A 21,446-nucleotide genomic window follows, 5' to 3' on the forward strand; every position below is an offset into this window, starting at 1 on the left:
AAGATATTGTGTTTTTCTACAACCAAAAAAAAAAATTAAAAGATGGAAGGAACAACAGTGGAGAAACATGCAGGGAGATTAGAGATGGTGGGGCAAATGGTGCAAAGTGGAAGAAATAAATTTCAACAAAAACTTGCAGGTGAATTAAGTATGTGGTGATGAGGTGTGCTAATGGTGACTTTCCAGTTGCTTGAGCAACTGGGAGAAGGGTGAATTCCTTTACAGAGAGGGAGATCAAGGAACAACTGGTTGGAAAGAGGGCAAGGTCATGAATCAAAAGCTCCCATTGAGGTTGATTTCGATTTGATAAGACTTAGGCATCCAAATAGGTGTCAAATAGTCAATCTAAAATCAGGTGTGAAGCCCGGCAGAGCACAGAACTAGAGATACTAAGTTGAAAAAAAAAAAAAAAAACAGCAGGTAGAGGGCCACAACTGACCTATGGGAAAGATAAGATCACTCAGATTAAGAAAAGGGCCACGGGTGGGAAGGCGAAACTCTAACATAGAAAACCGCAACGAGACTGAAAGGAACACTCGGGAGGTCAGAGGGACACCTTCATAGTGTGATCACAAGTATCAAAAGGTGGTAAGGATGTAAAATAGGGTCATAGCGATGTGAGCTGGGCTGGAATAAATGTTTTAAAATCGACTCGATGCATCCCTGGTCAGTGCTGAGGTCCTCAGTGGGCCAGGCGTAGCGGCCCACCCCAGCGCACACCGCCATCCTCGACGTCTGCGAGCTTCCGGCGCCTTCCCCCGGCCCCGCCCCTGCCCACGCCGCGCGCAGGCCCAGCGGCTCCGCCCCGTCCCAATCCTGTCAGGCTGTCCAATCGCTTGTAGAGATTGTCGCTTTATCCAGTCTGTGGTGTTGATCACGGCTCCAGCTGTAGATCAGGCCCGTACAATGGCGGAGAAGACTCAAAAGAGGTGCGTCTGCTGCTTGAGGAAAGATTGTTCTAAACTTTCCGCACGGGGGGAACCTATTTCTGGTCGCCAGTGTTGGGGACTGAGGTGGTGTCTCACTCTGGGCGCTTGGGCTGATTGGTACCTAAACCTAAGACCTGGCTTCCGCTGAGAGGAGGTGACCCAGTGGGGGTAGAGAGGACGGAGAAGGGATACAGCTTTGGTATCGCGACCGTTTTGGTTCTTGCTTCCCTCACGCCCTCTGCCGCAGCACGCCTGCGCAGAAGGGTCCCGGCCTATTCCCCGGACGCTGGGTGAAACCGCCTTCATTTCTCCCATTCTCTTGTTACCAGTGCGCGTACGGCCTGTTGCTGGACTTTGTTGCGAGACGCCGGCGCCAGTGCTGGTCACACCCTAGTAACCTATGGGTTTTCTGGATGGCAGCGGAGGTGTAAACTGATTCGAGGTTGCGCGTCAGAAAGGGGGCCGTGCTTGGGCCAGGTCTGTGACTGGTTCTGCCAGGCGTGTAGGAGCTCCCTGTCAACTTGGGGGAGAGGAACTGTGGTTGCTTCTTCGCTAGGGACTCTTGGTATTCCACCTAGAAACAGCTTGGATAAGAGAAATGCCTACGTAAAAGCATTTCCAAAAGCAACTGTGTTGAGCGCCCTCTGCTGACTCTGGCAAAACCGATATTGGTTTTGTGCCATAAGTTGAAATTTAGGCTTTTGTTCCACTTAGAGGGTAATCTGTAATTTTTTTCAAAAACTAAAGAAAAACATTACTATAAATATTATATACCGTATATTCGTAGCATAAGGTGAAGAGGGAGGTATTATTGACTTCTAATAAGTCTGCATGCCTGCCCTCCCCTCGGAACTGCCTTCTTCCCGCTGCACCCCATACTCCCATACTCCGAGGTCCAACGGGGTCAACGTTTTAATTTGTTTAATTGTTAAGTACGTCGCGAAGAAGCATGCAGATGGCGACATAAACACTACTTATGATCTCTTCTTAGGACATAAATCTAAAGACAGATCATGTATGAGTTTCTTCTACCCCGACTTGAGACACTATTTAAATAATGAGAAGGGATTGAGGGAATGAAAAACTTCAATGAGAAATAAGGGCCTAAAAGAAGAGAAATTTTGTAGAAGCTAATGTTATTTGAACAGAGCTTAATACCATTGCATTTTAATACAAAAAACCACGTCAAATGAAAAGTATCAGAAAAGTGGCATTTATGAATGGTGATATGTTCAAGAACAGCATCATTCATTTATCACAGAAAAAATATGTAGAGTGACAGGATGTTTCCAGACAACTTTGAACTAACAGAAAAGAGATGACTAATGACAGGACAATGATGCCCCAGCAATAAACTTTGCTTTAAGAAATTCCAATCTCTGAATGTGTTTCCTTGTCTATAATCTGAGAAGGTTGAAAGAGATGATTTTCCTCTTTTTTACTTTGCTCTATCTTACTAAAGTTTTCTTTCTTTTTTGATCTCAGTATGAAGGTTATATTTTTTCTGTGATTTCAGCAGATTGATTCTTGATAGGACATAGGATAATTCTGAACGGATCACTTGGAAGAATTTCATTAAATTATTCCTTGTAGAAAGTCAGTGCCAGATAAAATGATGGAATCAGATATAGCTGTCTCATCTTGCAAGCATTTCATGAAATAGACCCAAGGATTGTTCATTTTTTTCTATTTTATATATGTGTGTGTGTATACATTTTTTTTAACTTAGATCTTTACAAAATAGGTGTTGATGGGAAAGCTTCTTTTTTTAGTTCTTCATATCAGTAGAGAAATTAGTGTGATTTTTAAAAATACTTTGAGAATTGCTTTACATTTATATTAGGAAATATTGGGGATTCTGGAATCTAAATGATGAAGAGACATATTTAAAAGAGAATCCATACTTTTTTTTATTCTTGGGGCTATGTTTTTAGAATTCTCTCATAAGTCCAGATCTGTATTTTCAGTGGTTATTGGGAGTATCTCCTTCCTTTTCTATAAATACTTAAGACTGATTTTACCTTGAAATGTGCCCTTCTCCCATAGACTTTCTCTGTTGGTGCCATCAGTCCTGCAAATCAGAAACCTAGAAGCTTTGATTTTGCTCCCTGGCTCCTCACCTTTGCTTGGTTTTCTGGCACTAATGGAAAACTGAGTCAGAGCAACTATATTGAGCCCCTCTCTCCATCTGGAATCATCCCTTCCAGGAAGGGGACAGAATGGTTAACCAGTTTCCTTATTTCACTCTTCACCCCTCTCCCCATTCCCTCCTTAGTCAAACATATTTTCCTGGCTCTGAGAAGAAAGTAAATACATAATTTGTGGTCCATAGGTCATAACAAGGAATGGGAAGTACACATCTCCCATTTTTTTCCTCAAAGCCAGATTTTATTAATTATAGTACTTGTTGACAAGTCTCGTATCAGTTTCCTAGCCATACCTACAGCTTCTAAGTATTGCCACCTCCTTTCAGGCCCAGGTAATCTCTGCAGGATTAGGCTCCCTAGGCCCTCTTCCCACTACTTCATCTTATAAACACCAGTTATCTAAATACAGTTTGGTTGTTGTTGTCTTGGGAATGAGAAGCCTTTAGGAACATCTTGTTTACAAGTATGAATCTCCTATACAGATTTGTTCATGAGTGGTCCTTCCTTTGCTTCCCAGCCTCATCTGCCCTTTTTTCTGCCTACTTTGGATATTTCTACTAATTTCAGTGATGTTCAACCTGGAAAGAGAGGTTTTTTCCTTTGTTACTTTCTAGTCTTTGCCTAGATGTGTATTTTAAATAGGTAAAATTGTGTTTTAGTATTTAATATTGAGCCTTCTTACATTAAAAAAATTGTACTTTCCTGTTATTTAATACTGATTGTACTTTTTATCAAACTAATGGATGCACACAAGTACATACTTTACTAAAAAGTTCATTTGGAAAACTGCAACCCTTGATTTTAACTTCTAGTGAATGTTTAACTTACTTTGGTCATATTTTTTTCTTCCTAGGAACTCTTTTATAGACTCTTACTCTTCTTTCTTAGACTTCTATCTTGATTTTTAAATGCAAAAACAATCTGATTTCTCTGGATTAATTATAAGGTTGTTTGTTTGTTTGTTTGTTCATTGTTAAGATATACTACTTGCTACCTGAATTGACTGTGTTCCCTTAGACTCCCCCCCCCCATGTGTTTTTCTCTTTTTCTTTTAGTTGGAAGCATTCCTCAAATGTCTGATAATATTTTGTTCTCTATACATTATTAAAAAATGAAGACTAAATACCTGGTAGCTCTGGTATATTCATAAGAGGATCCTCTGATGAGCCTCAGGGTAGAAAAAGGCAGCCAGGAAACCAGCCTTTTCACTAAAGAATTCAGAATGTATGGTAGTTTCTCCAGACTGCCTCAAATTCTTTGTGAGGGTCAGGGAGGCACACAGGGCAAGTAGAGCTGATGGTTTCCCTGTTTACTGTGACCATTATCCCCCGCTTTCCTCTGGGTCTGGTATCTTGAACAGAGCACCTCAGAAAGGGGTCATCTGACTGTGCACATTGGGGGTAGAGAAGGGCTGAGGTATCCAACAGCTCTACTGTATATCCTTTATCTCTCATCTCCACTGCTCTCCCGCTGGACTCCATATACATTTCCCTAAATAACCTAGTACCTCTAAGTTAAGCCTGTTAACTGCTTTCCTTCTGTACAGTCTCCTAGAAATCTGTAACTTTACCTGTTATTGCTTCTTCTCTTGCTCTTTGTTGTTGGGTTTTTTTTAAATAATATCTCTTTTCTTTACTGGAGGAATAAAAGTTTTAGAGGAGTGAAATTACAGAGATGAGTTGTTCATGTAGAACAGGAGTCTACTTTTTTGTAAAAGACCAGTTAGCAAATATTTTAGGCTTTGGAGATCTCACAGTCTTGCAGCTACTCAACTCTGTAGCACCAATATTGCAATGGACAGTATATTTCATGAATGAGCTTGGACAACCCCTGTTATAAACATTTATGTTTATTTAAATAGAAGTATAGCATTCTAATGTTTTTATGTAGTTTCACCTTATTTTTATTGTTAGAAAATACATAGTTGATGACTGTATTTTTATCCCCCTTCCAACATTATTAACAATATTTCACAATTACCTCTCTAAAGACAACTAGTATTCATATTTTATCTGTCATTCCAGTGATAGTTTGTAAGTATTCAAATAATCATTGAGGAATATACATTTGAAAGAGTAACATAAGTCCATTTTTTAAAAATGAAATCTTTCAGCACGTTTTTATTGAAAAAGTCTCATAACTAGAAAGTGCCACTAATTTTTATGTTATCTACCATAAGTTAAAAATAAACATTTTCATGAATAAATATTTAAAATAGAAGTTCAGAAAAAAGTAAATTAGTAAAACATTTCAATTTAGGTTTCCAGTCCTTGCTGGTTGCAGAACATATTTACTGAAATGAGAAAATAAGTTTTTGAAAAATTTATAAATTGATGCAATAACATTGTGGTCAACAAAGCTTCAATTGTTTCACTTACCATTTTTGTGGGAGGGAGGGGGTGTGTGGTTTGGGTCATGGTGGTGGTGGTGCTGCTGCTGCTGGGATTGAACCCAGGACCTTATGCATGCGAGGCAAGCATTCTACCAACTGAGCTATATCCCCAGCCCACTTAATATTGAAAATGCAAATTTCATAGTTTAATTTATAGTTTCTAGGATCTTAGGATCTTAGTGGCTTTATGGAACTGTTTCTTATAATATTGAGAACAAGGCAGAAAGTCTCCACTCATGATTTCTTTGTAATATCTATTTGAAGGCTAAACCAGAGCAATTAACACAAGAAAAAGAAATCATAGGCATGCTATCTGAATATGCTATCTGAACAGAAAAAATAAAACTCTACTGGGCACAGTGGCTCATGCCTGTAATCCCAGCAGCTGGGGAGGCTGATACAGGAGGATCACAAGTTCAAAGCCAGCCTCAGCAAAAGCAAGGCACTAAGCAACTCAGTGAGACCCTGTCTCTAAGTAAAATACAAAATAGTTCTGGGGTTGCGACTCAGTGGGCAAGTGTCTCTCAGTTGTTTGATCCCCAGGACCAAAAATAAAATAAAATGAAATTGTGTATGTTCATAGGCAATCTAATTGTTTATGTAAAAAATTCCAAACAATCTACAAAAATGGGTTTAGGGGTTGGGGGTGTGGCTTAATGATAGAGTGCTTGCATAGCAAGTACAGAGCCCTTGATTTGATCCCTAGCACTGAAAAATAAAAAATGTGTTTAGCAAGATCTCAAGATATAAAGTCAATGTACAAAATTAATGTATTTCTAAATAGTACTAACAACTATAAATCAAAACATACTTATTTTCCCTGTTTACAAAAATAGTAGCATATTACATATGCCCATTTTTTTTGGCTTTGCTATTTTTACTTAACAATGTAGCTTGGAAATTATTCCCAAATCTTTACATGAAGAATTGGTCATTCATTTTAATAACTGTACATTAATTCCTAGAGTACCATAATTTATTATCCAGTCCACTATTGATGGATATTTAGGTAGTTTTCAGCTTTTTTGCTATTTAGAAGTAGAGCTGGTGTTAAATTCAAAGGAAAAATCAAAGCTCTTTTTCTTCTTAACATTTTAACAGTATATATGATTTTGGCCTGACAGATAATATGTCACTTGAGAAATTTATAATGTGTTAAAACCTTGCCCTCTTAAAATTGACATTCCATTTTTCCATCAATTGTTTTAAGCTTTTCTTCACTACACTGCCAGCATAGCTTCTTTGTTGTTGTTGTTGTTGTTGTTGTTGTTATTACCAGGGATTGAACCCAGAGGTGTTAACCACTGAGCCACATCCCAAGCCCCTTTTTGTATTTTATGTAGAGACAGGGTCTCACTGAGTTGCTGAGGGCCTAAGTTGCTGAAGCTGGCTTTGAACTTTGGATCCTCCTTCCTCAGTCACCGTAGCCCCTGGGATTTATAGGATGCACCACTGCACCAGGCCCAGCATAGCTTCTATTTTTGGTCTTTCCCATGATGAAAGTTACCGTTTTCTTCCTATAGTGTGAAGATTGCTCCCGGAGCAGTTGTATGTGTAGAAAGTGAAATCAGAGGAGATGTTACTATAGGTAAGAAAATGGTTTATTAATGTTGTTTCTTAAGAATTGATGTATTAATCTATTTTAGTGCTTTACTACCTTCTATGTCTGTTTTATTAGTATCCTAATTGTATTGACAAAACAATGTGTTTTCTCATATGTATAATATTTTGAAAAGAATATAATATGGTAGAGGCCATGTTTAAATTTCTAGCTGAAATACTAATAAGACAGTGTTTATTTATTCATGTATTTGAGACATAGAAGTTGTGTACCCATGATGTATGTGCCAAGCACTGTTGGCACTAGGGAAAAAGCAGTGAACATAACAGAGAAAAGTCCTGCCTCTGTGGAATTTGCATTCTAGAGTGATTTATTAAGAACATGCACCATGGAGTCCACAAATCTGTTAGCTTGCTCTGTACTCCTTACCTGCTAGGTTATTTCAGACATGTTACTTAACCTTACTAACTTTCATTTTCTCATCTTTGTAATTGTGTATATCAAGACAAGGTTTACCTGCATGTAATGGTAGTTTAAGCACACAAAGATTTGTTCTTACATATAAAAAGTCTAGAAGTAAATAATTTAGGGCTGATCAATTGATTGTCCAGCGTGGAACTCTGGTCTTGCAGGTCAGGAAGTGATGTTTGACTACCAAGAATCACCTCGAATGAGAAAAGGGAGGCGTGTAAACAAAAACACATGTATTATAGGAGAGTCAGCTCCTTTTAAATAGCTCCACCTCCAAACCCATGTTATATTTTATTTTATTTTGATTCTTTTTTTTTTTTTTTTGTATTAGAATTGAACCCAGGATTTTGTATTAGAATTGAACCCAGGATTCTCTACCACTGGGCTACATCCCCAGCCCTTTTTATTTTTTTATTTTGAGACAGGATCTTGCTGAGTTGCCAAGGCTGTCCCCAAATTTGCAATCCTCCTGTCTCTGCCCTCCAAGTAGCTGGGATTACAGGCATGTGCCATCACATCTGCCTCCAAATTTTTAAAACAAGAAAATTTACTCAAATATTTCACAGAAACAAATCAGTTTTTTAAATTAAAGAAAAAGTTCAGAAGAGTGATATAATTACACAATGTTATGTCTTCCACAGTTTTTACCTCATTTTTATACATGTTTCCTTCTTTTATTTTTCTGTACTCAAGCCTCAATTCTTATCTCTAATGGATATTTATATATATATATATATAATTTATATGTATATATAATTCATATATATATATGCACATGTGTTTGTATAAATATTCCAGAATTGGTATTTCTGTTACTCTTATATTTAGTATAAAATATCTCTAATTTTTGGCTGCTATTCATTTTTCTAAAAGAACATCAGATTTAAAAACCTCCTGTGAGATATAATTATGAAGTTAAATCCAGGCAGAGAGTAAAGATAAGTCATCTGGTTACAGCTCTCCCCAGCAGTCTAGTTATTTTAGAACTTTTATTGTTTTTGTGTTTTGACTTACTAGAATAACTGATTTAAGTCTTTTTCTTATGTCTTATGTGCTTATAGAATTGGAGACCTGAGTACTTAATGAACCCTATTTTCTGGGTTAAGTACCAGTAAACTCAAATGCAGTTTGAAGATTTTTCAAGATGTTTTTGTGCCACTTTCCATTTTCTAGTCATTTAAACTTTTACAAACTATTCCATTCTTCAATATTTCAGAAAGAAAGTAATTTTTTTTCTTTTGGTATGATTCAGTGGAATGTTAAACCTGATCTGTTTTCCAAGAAAATCAGGTAATTTCGTTTATCAGAGAAATTAGTCAGAAGCTTGAAATTACAGTTCTTATCCAGGAGCCTTTGACTTGAATCTCTGCTGATACCTCACCCCCTCACTAGGGGCTGCTCAGAAATAGACCTGGGGAAAAATAACAGCTCTCCTGATTATTATAACTTGGATAAAGTTTCATAGCATCAGGCCTGTTTTTAATTAAGCTGCCTTGATTCATGCAGCATGAATTATTTCCTGAAAATCTTCATTTTGAGAGCTGAAGAATATTTCAGAAAGGTACCTCCAAGCACAGTCCTCTAGTCCATTAGAGGGCTAGGGGCACACTATTGGTGTTAGGCCAGGGCTTGGTTGGGACATTATAATATGAAGGCAGAACTCTTTGTGATGGAATACTTTGTCCCACTTAATTCATTCTCTCCAGCAGAGTTTTAATACTAATCAAAAACCTCCTTTTTATTGTAAGAGTCTTTTTCAGTATGGCTGAATTGTGGCTTTGACTTGAGAAATCATTGCTTATAAAGGAGCTCAGATGGGTACTTCAGCTTATAGGTCAAGGGAGTTGTTTAATTTTCTGAAGAGAGAGCTTGGGGCTTTTTAAATTATTTATTGACATAGGAAAACATTTACAGAGATTGCTTTCTGTAACAAAGGTAGACAGGAAAAGTGCCCCTTACCAAATGAGGGAAATGGAAATGTGATGCAAGGAATGCTTTTCTGGCTGTGTTGCCTCAAGTCCAGCCAACCATTTAGAAAAATAATGCATCCACCAGTTAAGGCAGCTCCAACTCGAGACACATTTATCCAAACAAGGAGATAAGCCAAATAGGATTTCAGCACATTCAGTAAGAAAATACACTAATTTCCCTGCCAGAAAGAGTTCCAAGAAGGTTCACAACAGACTTAAAAGGAAAAACTTTCAATGATGACAAATTTTTATTTTTAAAACATTTTAACCTTAAGACCTTTAAATTTGGTTTGAATTCAGACCCATTCTAGTTAAAAGTTCTCATGGTATTCAGGAAAGAGTGGAGTAAACTATATCTGCATAATTGTGTTTGTATTACTGAGCTCTCTGCTGCCCAATGTGCTGCACAGAACCTTACAGAGACAAAGGTGGATTGTCCACATCATTCATTGAAGCTACAGACTCCTTGAAGAAGTCTGTCTAACCAAAATCTTAGCAATCACATATTCTGAAGTACATGTATTCAAATCTTTCTAGTCTTTGCCCAAAAGGACCTACAAGAGGGTTTAGGGGAACTGTCCAATTTATTACTGCCAATCTCATTTGCTGTCACCTCACAAAGTTAATAGTTTCACCTCTTAATCCATTTTTGTCCCATCATCTCAGATGTGGAACACCTATAAAAACTTAAATTGAACAAGAAATATATCATTTGTGGAAACTAAATAATTAATTTAATTTAACTAATTGAAAACTTAGGGATTAATGGGCAGTTCTTGCAACCCTTGCACATTGGGACCTGTAGTTTGGCCATGCTGCCAGCAGGAGGCAGTGGGGTCTAAGTCATGGGTCACCTGTGTTGCTGCTATGCAACACGGGCCCTCAGATTTATAACCAAGAGTTTTCCAGTTACCTATTACAAAACTTAATAATAATAAAAATAATAAAATATCTGATTAAAATGACAGCTTTGTTTTAAAGTATTGTACAAGCCATCTTATGGGGCTGGAGGTGTAGTTCAATAGAAAGTTTTCCTAGCATGCTCCAGACTCTGGGTTCAGTCCCTACTACTACAAAAGAAAAAGGCATATTCTGGGATTTGTCTCATTTTTTTTTTTAATTTGTGCTTATTTTTTTGGACTTTTTAATATAATGAGCATGTATTTCATAATTTTTGAAAAAGAAAAATTTAAATGTCAATTGTTTTCAGGGGTGCCCTTTAGGCCAGGTGCAGTGGCACACACACCTGTAATCCCAGCTGCTGGGGAGGCTGAAACAGGAGGATCACAAGTTCAAAGCCAACCTCAGCAACAGTGAAGAGCTAAGCAACTCATTCCCTGTCTCTAAATAAAATACAAAATAGGTGTGCCCCTGAGTTCAATCCCTGATACCTCCCCCCTAAAAAAAACAAAAACTGCACTTTATAGGAACTTCTAAAGACACACACAAGTCTTAGTGATACCTATGGCTTATTAATCTATCCAGAGGTAGCTCCTTACAAGTGGTGCTTGTCAAAAGCTATAGTTTCAGAGCCATCAAAATGTCTAGTGCCTCTGACTACTTATTTAGCAAGGGCAAAAGATTTGCTTTCTGTCATAGCCATGGTGATCTCTGCCTCGTGTCTAAGATCTTTAAAACTGCTTATAGAAAACATTCTTATTATAAATTTTTTTTCATCCTATAATAAGGTACGGAATTTCACCCCTTGATTAAAAGTAAGTATACCTTGATACCTTAATAGAAGAGGAAAGCAGACACTTCTGTTTCTTGGACCTGAATTTAATTTAAAAAAAAATTTTTTGAAAAGTCACTCGTTAGCTCTCACAAGCCACAAATAGCAAGGAACTTCTCATTTTTAACAACTATGTGTCAGAACCTATGAGCTCCTTTTAAAACATTTTTTTTCATACAATTCACATTGCAACCCAATGAGGTAGGATGTCATCCTTTTTATAGATGAGAAGGGTGACCTTTGAGAGAGGAAGCACATAGCCTTTAAGTGATAGAATCTGGAGTTCAGATTTTCTAGAAAGGGTAGGGTACTGGCTGTGGCTTTAATTACAAAGAACCTAAAATAGGTTCCTTTTAATATGAAACATTTTGAAATAAAATATAAATCTAGTATTGTGCAAACTGCAACTTTTAATTGGCTCATATATCTGGAAGACTTAGGAATATCTCCTTTCAAAGGAATTCAGTATTTGTGTCAGCATTATTTAGCATCTTTCCTTCAAAGGTTTATAACCTCTTAGTGTCCATTATTAAGGAGTCAGTTAAGTAAATTGTGGCATATTAATATAATGTGAGATACCTTATACCCAGTAAAAAGAATATCTACCTAGATATGTTTACATGAAAAAAAATTATCATTTAGAGAAGAATGCACTTGTAATACATAGTTTTTCTACAAGTTGCATTTATTTTTGAATTTTTGAATGATATAGCTTATATATAGCGGTACTTACAGATCTGAAGTATATAGCAGTATTTATTATGAAATAATATAACCCAATTTTTTTAAGAATTGTTGCCTCTAGGAAATCAAATAAGTGTGACAGAACCTTTCACTTTTTGCATTATTTTGAATTTTTGGCAATGATAATCTATTTCTTCTATAGATAAATAAGGGGATCAGATATCATAAAGATATAGGGAAGATCAGTGGAGTGGACATAAAAGAATGGGAGGGAGAAAGAGAAATGGGAAGATAAATGAATTTAACAAATCATGTGATATTCATATGTAAAGATAACAGGGAATTTCACTTTTACATGTATGTAGAAGAAAGGAAGTTTAATAGAGTAGAGGAGGGAGACTGGAGGAATTAGGAGAGAAGGAAAAGAGAGAGGATGGGACTCAAAATCAGATTCCTTATATTTATGATTTTTGTCAAAATGAACCCAATTACTATGTATAATTATGATGCTCTAATAAAAAAGAGGGGAATAAAAAGATTTGCAGAAATATGAAGCAATATCACTCTTCTTGGTTTTTTGTTTGTTTGTTTTGGAAAATAGTTATATTTATTAAAATATATATGTGAAAAAATAAGTACGTGTCTAGATTGTATCTGTGCACTTATGTCGGGGGAGCTATATTTATAAGAGAAGAAAAGCACAGAGGTTCACACTCATGATCAACTTGAGAAACTTCCCAGGGATCACATCTTCTATCCTGAGAAGGAGAATTTGACTGGGAATTTTATACTTAACTGTTGAAAATTTGGGGACAGAGAAATATCAAGGCCACTCTTATGCTTTCTTACCAGACAGTGCATCTTGGGACATGCATCCTGTCTTGGCCCCCACCCACTGTATCAATCCCTGCAGTTCTTCATTGTCAGGAAAAAAAATAAGCTGCACTGAGACTCCCTCCCATTCCCTGGGCACCAAGAACACATCCTTATTTGGTTTAATACATTTGTAAGTGTGCTAAGCAGTCCCAGTTTTCAAGATCACAAGTTCAAGGGGGCAAAAATAGTGTATGTTCATTTATTTATTTATTTATTTATTTATTTATTTATTTATTTATTTGGTGCTGGGGATCCAAACCCAGGGCCTCATACATGCCAAGCATAGACTCTACCACTGGCCTATACACCCACTCCAGCACGTGTTCATTTGTGTTTCCCTATACTGTATAGTGCTGCATCTTACCTACCACAAACAGATAATGATTTTTTTTTTAATTAACAATTAATACTAGATTTTCTGGACAAGGTCACCTTCCTGACCCCCTTTCCACCCTCTGTGGATCCTCTGTCCACCCTTCCTTACTTTCAGAGTTAGTCACTCCTTATCCAGTTGTTTACCCATTGAAGTAGTCTTGATATTGAGGGATGAGTAAGGTGTGTGTTGGAGATAGAAGGATATGTTTTCTTATCAGTAGTTTGATTATCACCAGAACATGAGGCCTGTGGGTAGATAAAAGCCAAGAAAGGAGAGTGTGCTAGCATTCCAGAATCAGGGTCCCTTGTTAGGAGTGCAATATCTCCATTGTCCTGCTCTTGAAGTGTACGTGATAAGGCCCCTCCTTGTTCCCCTAGATTTGAGGTTGGAGGCATCTCTTCAGGTCTCCATGCACCAGAGTCTTAGGACCTCAGCGTTTATCTTTGGTTCCTTTTCTCTCCTTTCACCTTTTCTACTTTAACCAGTCAAAATCATATCCAAGATCAGACAACAGAAGCTCTGCCTCCTTCTAGTGGATATGCTTGCATTAAGGATAACAGGCTAAGATTACATCCCATATATTTTTGACTACTGTCCACTTATATTTTCCTCTTAATCTTGTAGTAAGTAATAAGAGGAATCCTGTGGAGCACTAGCACAAGAAAGTACCACATCATAAGCAGAGAGCCTCACCTTTTTGAGAGAAAGAAAGAAAGGAAATTACTTTAAAAAAAAAACACCCAAACAGTCTTTTTTTTTTTTCAAATGTTTTTTAGCTGGCAACAGACATGATACCTTTATTTATTTGCTTTTACTTGCTGCTGGGGATCAAACCCAATGCCTCAGATATGCAAGACAAATGCTCTACCAACTGACTAATAACCCAACTCAGAAATTACTTTTTATTGCCACCTATGTGGCACATACCTTGTCTCCACCATCATCTCACCTAACCCATACAATAACCCTGCAAGATTGCCGTCTGTTCCTGGCTAAGATCACAGATGCTTCAAAATGGAGGTTGAGCCAAAACTGTCTGGCTTTCATGCCTGTACTCTCACTCACCTTGACTTGAGATCTGGCACTAACTACTAATAACAGGACATATTATTTGTAAAGTACATAGCCTGTTCCCAATAGCCTTACCCACCCTTGGTCACGTCCCACCCCGCTATTGGAAGCATGATCTCCACTGATAATTTCTTCTCAAATGATTTTTTGACAGGACCAAGGACGGTGATTCACCCCAAAGCACGAATTATTGCTGAAGCTGGGCCAATAGTGATTGGTGAAGGTAACCTGATAGAAGAACAGGCCCTCATCATAAATGTGTAAGACTTACAGATACTGTGAATTAAGCAGCACCTGTAACAGTTTTCATCAATATAAGTTTTGGGGGTTAGGCTGTAGCTCACTCCTCACAGAGCACTGGCCTAACACGCTGGGTTCAATCCCCAGCACTGAAAAAAAAAAAAAAATCAAAAATTATACCTGACATTTGGAATGCCCACTGTTTTAGAGCTGGAGAAACATGAAGGATCTATTTCAACACAAGTAAATGTGGAACCCAAAAACCAAGTAGAGGAAAAGATTTGCCCAGGGTGAGAGCTTACTGATTGATGGCTGACTAGAATCTCCACCTCTGGATCCAGTGACCTTCCCCTTCTGTATCATCTTGTCATCCTTCTCTTAAGCAAACACTTCCTGAGCACCTCCAACCTCCAGGTGCTATGAAGAGTTTTGGTTGGATTTCCTGGTTCTGATTGAAATATTACTCATGCCCAAAAAATTTTGAGCTTAAATCAACTGTATGTTTTCCCATGTTCTGCACAATAATACCAAGAGTTATAGGTGAAAAATTTGTGATCCTAGAGGCAATTTTTAAACTTTAAAGATAAAAAAATAATAAAATATTAGAACATGTATGTGATCTTCAGTGAACTAATTCATGAAATTTTCATAAGCATTTATAAGTCTTTCTAGATAAAATGTTGGCAAGAAAATTTGGCTTATACCTAATTTATAGCAACAATGTATGGAATTTGTAAGAAAGACCTTGGGAAAATATTTAACTGTGATAAAAAGACTGATTTGTCTGAATGCTTTAGGATTTGGGAGTCTCAGTATATTAAGCAATTTCTCTTTAAAAAACATTTGGCACCTTCAGTGTAAGTCAGTTAACAAAAGCAATATTCTGCAGTTACTCAACTGTCAGAGATAAACACCATTTTAAAACAGTTTCCTCCTAAGAGTACAAGCGTTTGTCTTCAAATATTTCAACTAATATCATAAAATAATTATTTTATGTGCATATCTGTTTATATTTTACAATCTTGAATGATTAATAAGAATGGAAAAGTTTCAGGTTAGGTATGATCTAACTTAACAGGCTAAAAGTAGAGTCAGTCTCCTCTGAATTCTGAGTTTAAGAAATAAAGGAAGGCTGTCCCTTACTATATACATTTCTGATCAACTAAAAAATCAAGCTTCTTTAACATAAAGAAGAAATGATTCACTTGGACCAAGAAATAACTGATACAGTGGTATAGTTTAAGCTTGATGCAAGTAAAATTGAGAGAATTAACCCAAACTCTTTTTTTTAATATTTATATTTTAGTTTTAGGTGGACATAATATCTTTATTTTATTTTTTTATGTGGTAATGAGGATCGAACCTAGCAGCCCGTGCATGCCAGGCCAGTGCGCTTGAGCACATCCCCAGCCCTTAACCCAAACTCTTAAAGGAAAGGGAAACAGCTTATTGTGTTACTGGTTTTTTTGTTTTGTTTTGTTTTATCATTTATCTCTTCTTTTCATAGTCATCCAGATAATATCACTCCTGACACTGAAGATCCAGAACCCAAAACTATGACCATTGGCACCAACAATGTGTTTGAAGTTGGCTGTTGTATCCTTTACTATTCTGCCATAAATCATTCCCAGATGTCCTATGGTCACCAGATCTCCCCCTGTAGAAATTATCAGGATTTATCTATCAAATATATTTATAATATAAACTATAATGACATTTTTAAGAGTACATTGTCTTGCTTTTTGTACAGACGTATTTGCAGTATATTAAAAAATCTTTTCTGGGGTTGGGGTTGTCTATAGCTCAGTGGTAGAGTACATGCCTAGCTTGTGTGAGGTTTGATTCTCAGCACTGCAAGAAAAAAGAAAAATATATATTTCCTGATCTGTTGACTAATTCGTAGAATAAATATCACATACCATTTTCGGACACACAAGCATACATCTTTAGCTCAGCATTTTGAAAGTCCTTTTGCTGGAACTATAACTTATTGTCAAGTAGCAATGACTGAATGGCAGTGGACACAGAAATAGTAATTCTGGCTTCTGTCTTGATATAAGAACCACACCTTTGTCAGTTTGATTTCTCTATTATTTTAAATAGACAATATGTTGTCTGATTCAAAAATATGGTGGGCAGGGGTGAAAATATTTTATTCTATATATATTGTTTCTTTTCTCCCAGGGTGTCACCAGTTCTTTTGCTTTGTCTTATACTCTGAAAAAATAGTAAAACTTTTCCATGGTGTCAGCAAAACGTAAAACACTGTCTACTGTATTTCAGTGACTGGGTAATGGATAGTTTTGCTTTTCTTAAAAGAATGTGAAAATATATAAAATCAAGGTTATGTTACTCTTTTTTAAAAAAAGGATTCATTTATTTATACCTCGAGATACTTATACTTAAGGGTTAAAACTTTATTATAGGGCTGGGGTTGTGGCTCAGTGACAGAATGCTTGCCTGGCACATTTGAGGCACTGAGTTTGATCCTCAGCACCACATAAAAATAAATAAAATAAAGGTATTGTGTCTGTCTACATCTAAAAAATATTTTTAAAAAAACTTTATTACAGGTTTCCCTGAGCAAAGATTTTTGACAAGGGAAAGCCTGCAAAGTCTTTCCCATGTCTCTGTGCTCCAGTGTAATGTAAAGACATACTGTGTAAAACGGGTGGGGGGGCGCGAGTGAACTTATTTATAGTATTTACTTAACTGGGCTCACAGATTCCCAAGCCATGAAAATGGGGGATAACAATGTCATTGAATCAAAAGGTAAGCTATGTTCAGAGTTTTATTACTTACTTTCTTTTTGTCATGTCCTGGGAAACAACCAGAGTTCAAACTATGACAAGGTGGTATGCTTAGAATTGGACTTAAGTCATTGTCAAACTAATTATTTGCCTCAAAAGAACCTAATCTAATTATGTAGTTATTTGATAATGTGGTTAAATACATTAAAATTAAAAGGCTGGTGTGTATTTTTAAGTTGTGATTGGATTAAATCGTAAAGTTCCATTGAAAGATTTGAAAAAAAATTCTATTAAATCCTAGTGTAGTGATATTTTAGTTGATTAGTGTAGTCATAGAAAAAAATCAGTTAGTTACTCAAGCAGGTTTGTTTCTTTTATTTTAGAACTACTTTTCCCCCAGCCAATCAGAAACAAATATCTACTCTCCAAAATTGGGTCAAGTCACCAGAACTGCTGGGAACCAGCTCCAAGAGCTTATCCCACTAAAGTGCAGAAAGAACCTGAAAAGTGACACTTCTTTAAGAACAGTGGTTTGTTGGTCCTCAAAGGCATGGGGGAAAAAATGCTTCTTTTTTTAAATCAGATCATACTTTTTTGTTAACCTACTTAATGATCATAATTTTAATTTAGATTACCAATTATTATCATTATTGGCATTCTTTATTATAAGCTTACTATGTGTCAAACCTGTGCTTAGTACTTTTATTTTCTCATTGAACTATGTACTTTTATTTTATTGAGCTTAGTACTTTTATTTTATTGAACTTAGTACTTTTATTTTCTCATTGCAATATGAAGTGGGGTAGTCTCCACATTTTATAGATAAACTTGAGTTCAAAGACCAGTGACATGCCCAAGGCCACAAAAATAGTCAGCAGCAGAGTTCTGTTTTAAATGCTTTGCACTGCCTTCCCCTGTGCTATCTATGCAAACTCTGAACTGATGCATTTTCTTTAGTTTTTGTTGTTGTTTTTTTCTTAAGGCCTGTTTGCATTTTTATACCTAAATCTCAGAGAAAAAAAGAGTTGTAAACACAACAAAAAGTGTTATAATTATATGATGTCCTAAGTTGCAATTTTTTTCTGTTTTTGCTGCAGCATATGTAGGCAGAAATGTAATATTGACAAGTGGTTGCATCATTGGGGCTTGCTGCAACCTAAATACTTTTGAAGTCATCCCTGAGAATACAGTGATCTATGGTGCAGACTGCCTTCGTCGGGTGCAAACTGAGCGACCACAGGTACTAGAACAATCTCTCTTTAAAAAAGAATTCATTCTAGGACTGTTAACCCTCCCCAACACCAGCTAATTGTCTTCACGGACAACAAGTTCATTTAAAAAGCAAATGATTAGGAGCTCAGTTGGTTGAGTGCATACTTAACACGAATGAGGCCCTGGATTTTATCCCAACCAAAAAAAAAAAAGCAAATAAATACAATAAAATATCAGAGAAACATTTCTAAGAAACTTGGATTAATTTGCAGCTCAGTCATTGAGTATTTAGGTAACTGTCCTGTGTTTGTGTGTGTATTTGATATACAAATGACAATGACAAGTTGATTATGAGGAAAAAGAAAATCCAGATTGCTATTCCTGGTCTTAGCATTTTCACTGAAGATACATCATCAAACCTCACAGACCATATTGATTCAATCCTAAAATATCAATCTTCAAGGCCCTACCAAAGGAATGGCCCTACCAAATTAACGTGGATCTGTTTATGAGTTTATTAGCATAATACAGCTTGATTATAAAAACAGCTTATGAATAAGCAAGTGTGTTTGTATATTTTCTTAATAAACCAGGAAAGAATAATGAGCAATGTATATTTGGACCTTAATGTTAGAATAAACAATAAAAAATATAAGACATCTGGGACTTCCTTTGAATATAAAACATTAGATTGAAGTTTTGAGCATCATTGTTTGACATACTCAATATATATTCCTTTAATTACCTAATCTCCTTTTCCTGCCTGCAAAGAAATATTTTCAAGACATTTATTGCTTTGCCTCTGCTTCTTAGACATATTTTATCAAATATTAAAACTCTTAATTCTTACTCTATTTTTGTAATGTTTGGCATTATTATTATTACAAGTAACTGCTATTATAAACTAAAAAGAAAAAATCAGTAATTTCTTATTTCTATGTAAAAACAAGAATGATTAAAGACAGAAATGAAGCAGGAGTTGGAAAAAGGAAATTAGAATTAAGTAAGCAAGATTCTGTAGCTTAATTTTTAATGTTGTATGACACTGTTTTCCAAATTTCACTGATCATAAGAATTATATAGAGGTCTTTAATAAAAACAGAGATTCTATCTAGGCGCAGACCTAAAAAAAATCCATATTTTTCACAAGTACCCCAAGTGAGTTTTACATTCAGTTTGGGCACTGCTGGCATTTGAATAGTAAAGATTGATGACTGTGTCTCATCTGTGTAGAAAGCAATATACTCTTGAGTATTTTACAAGGGTGGTTTTCTGTAATTAACACTCTTTTGCTTTTCAGAAGCCAGGATATAATCTACAAAACCAATTTGGAAACGTATTTCTGTATATTTTTATATATAAAATCTTTTGCCTTTTTCTTGTTACCAATCAATATTTTTTTATTGTCAGTAGACTTTATTTATTTATATGTGGTGCTGAAAATCAAACCCAGTGCCTCACACATGCTAGGCAAGCACTCTACTACTGAGCCACAACCCCAGCCCAAATTTTTTTTTTTGAGAGAGAGAATTTTTTTAATATTTATTTTTTAGTTTTCAGTGGACACAACATCTTTATTTTATTTTTATGTGGTGCTGAGGATCGAACCCAGCGCCCTGCACATGCCAGGCAAGCACGCTACCGCTTGATCCACATCCCCAGACCCCAATATATTTTTGTTATATATTTTAAAAACACAAACAGGTAAGAAATAAGTCAATGAAAATTACCTATCATTCTTTGACCTAATAGGAATCATTTCTACCTAATATTCTTGACTCTGCTTTCTACCAATCTTAATTATCTTATCTTTTTAGCCCCAGACTCTACAACTGGATTTCTTAATGAAAATCTTGCCAAATTATCACCACCTAAAGAAGACTATGAAAGGAACCTCAACTCCAGTTAAGAACTGAGAACAGGATATATCAAGATAACATTCCCACTTTGACTACTCTCTTTCAAAAGGGCCACAGTGTTTGTACATTCTTAGCAGCTCACAGAATAATGTGTGTTGACTTTATTTGATAAAACAGAGAGAGGAAATTAGTGGATTTCCATTGTAACTGTCCTTTATAATTTATATAAAAATGTATTATTTTCCTATACCTATGCTCTTTTCTGATAATTTACAGATTCATTTTTTCTTTTGTTATATAAAATGTTAGGCACAAATTAATTATGTAAAAGACTACCTATGATAAGAAATGGCATGAGGTTATGTATTATATTCTAGCATATGCTAAACTAAATAAAACTGCTGATGACAGAATTTTTAGTAAGTCTGCTTCAATCAGTTTGGCTTGCATTAATCTTCCCAAAGTAACTATCTTAATTTTTATGATGCACTAAAGCTAATGTGTTTACTTACTTTTCCTCTTATGGATTTGTAGCTGTTTAAAGTTTCAGATGAAATACCAGCAGCTATTGAATTAGTTTAAACTTCACCTTATTTTTAAGAAATTTTTTTTTCTTTTCAGCAAAACAAAGTAATCAGGGAAAGATGTCTTTAGGGGCTGGGGCTGTTGAGACTCTGGGTTCAATCCTCAGCACCACATATAAATAAATAAAGGTCTTTTTTAAAAAGAAAGAATATAAATTCAGAAAGAATCCTAAGATGACAAGTAAAAGACTACTTAGTGATATTCCTGGGTTTCTGAGGACAATAAAACTAAAAGATTTTGAAATTTTTATAAATTTATGAAATTATTTTGACATAGTAATAATCATTAGTTATTTAATTTGTTGTAGCTTAATTACACAGTATACAAAATTTTGAGAATTTCATTGTAAATGCATATTTTGGTTTTGTTTTGTTTTGTTTTGTTTCTGATGCTGGGGATTGAACTCAGGGCCTCCTGTTGCTAAGCATGTACTCTGTCATCGAGCCACACTCCCAGCCCCTTAAGGGTGGTTTTCTGTAATTAACACTCTTGCTTTTCAGAAGCCAGCATATAATCTGCAAAACCAATTTAGAAACATATTTCTGTATATTTTTATGTATAAAATTTTTTGCCTTTTTCCTGTTACCAATC

The 21,446-nt window shown here is 35.9% G+C and overlaps 1 protein-coding gene across 1 annotated transcript; it reads left to right on the forward strand.

Moving 5' to 3' along the window:
• The first annotated feature begins 824 nt into the window (after positions 1 to 824).
• Positions 825 to 20,363, forward strand: Dctn6 (dynactin subunit 6). The gene is made up of 7 exons (XM_026414045.2): positions 825 to 929; positions 6,992 to 7,056; positions 14,364 to 14,469; positions 15,957 to 16,045; positions 17,174 to 17,221; positions 18,297 to 18,439; positions 20,229 to 20,363. Exons 1-7 carry the CDS (start codon positions 907 to 909, stop codon positions 20,325 to 20,327), a joined length of 573 nt encoding a protein of 190 aa, XP_026269830.2. The 5' UTR covers positions 825 to 906; the 3' UTR covers positions 20,328 to 20,363.
• Positions 20,364 to 21,446: the final 1,083 nt, after the last annotated feature.

Source organism: Urocitellus parryii, chromosome 14, assembly GCF_045843805.1.
Source record: "Urocitellus parryii isolate mUroPar1 chromosome 14, mUroPar1.hap1, whole genome shotgun sequence".
Taxonomy (NCBI): Eukaryota; Metazoa; Chordata; class Mammalia; order Rodentia; family Sciuridae; genus Urocitellus; species Urocitellus parryii.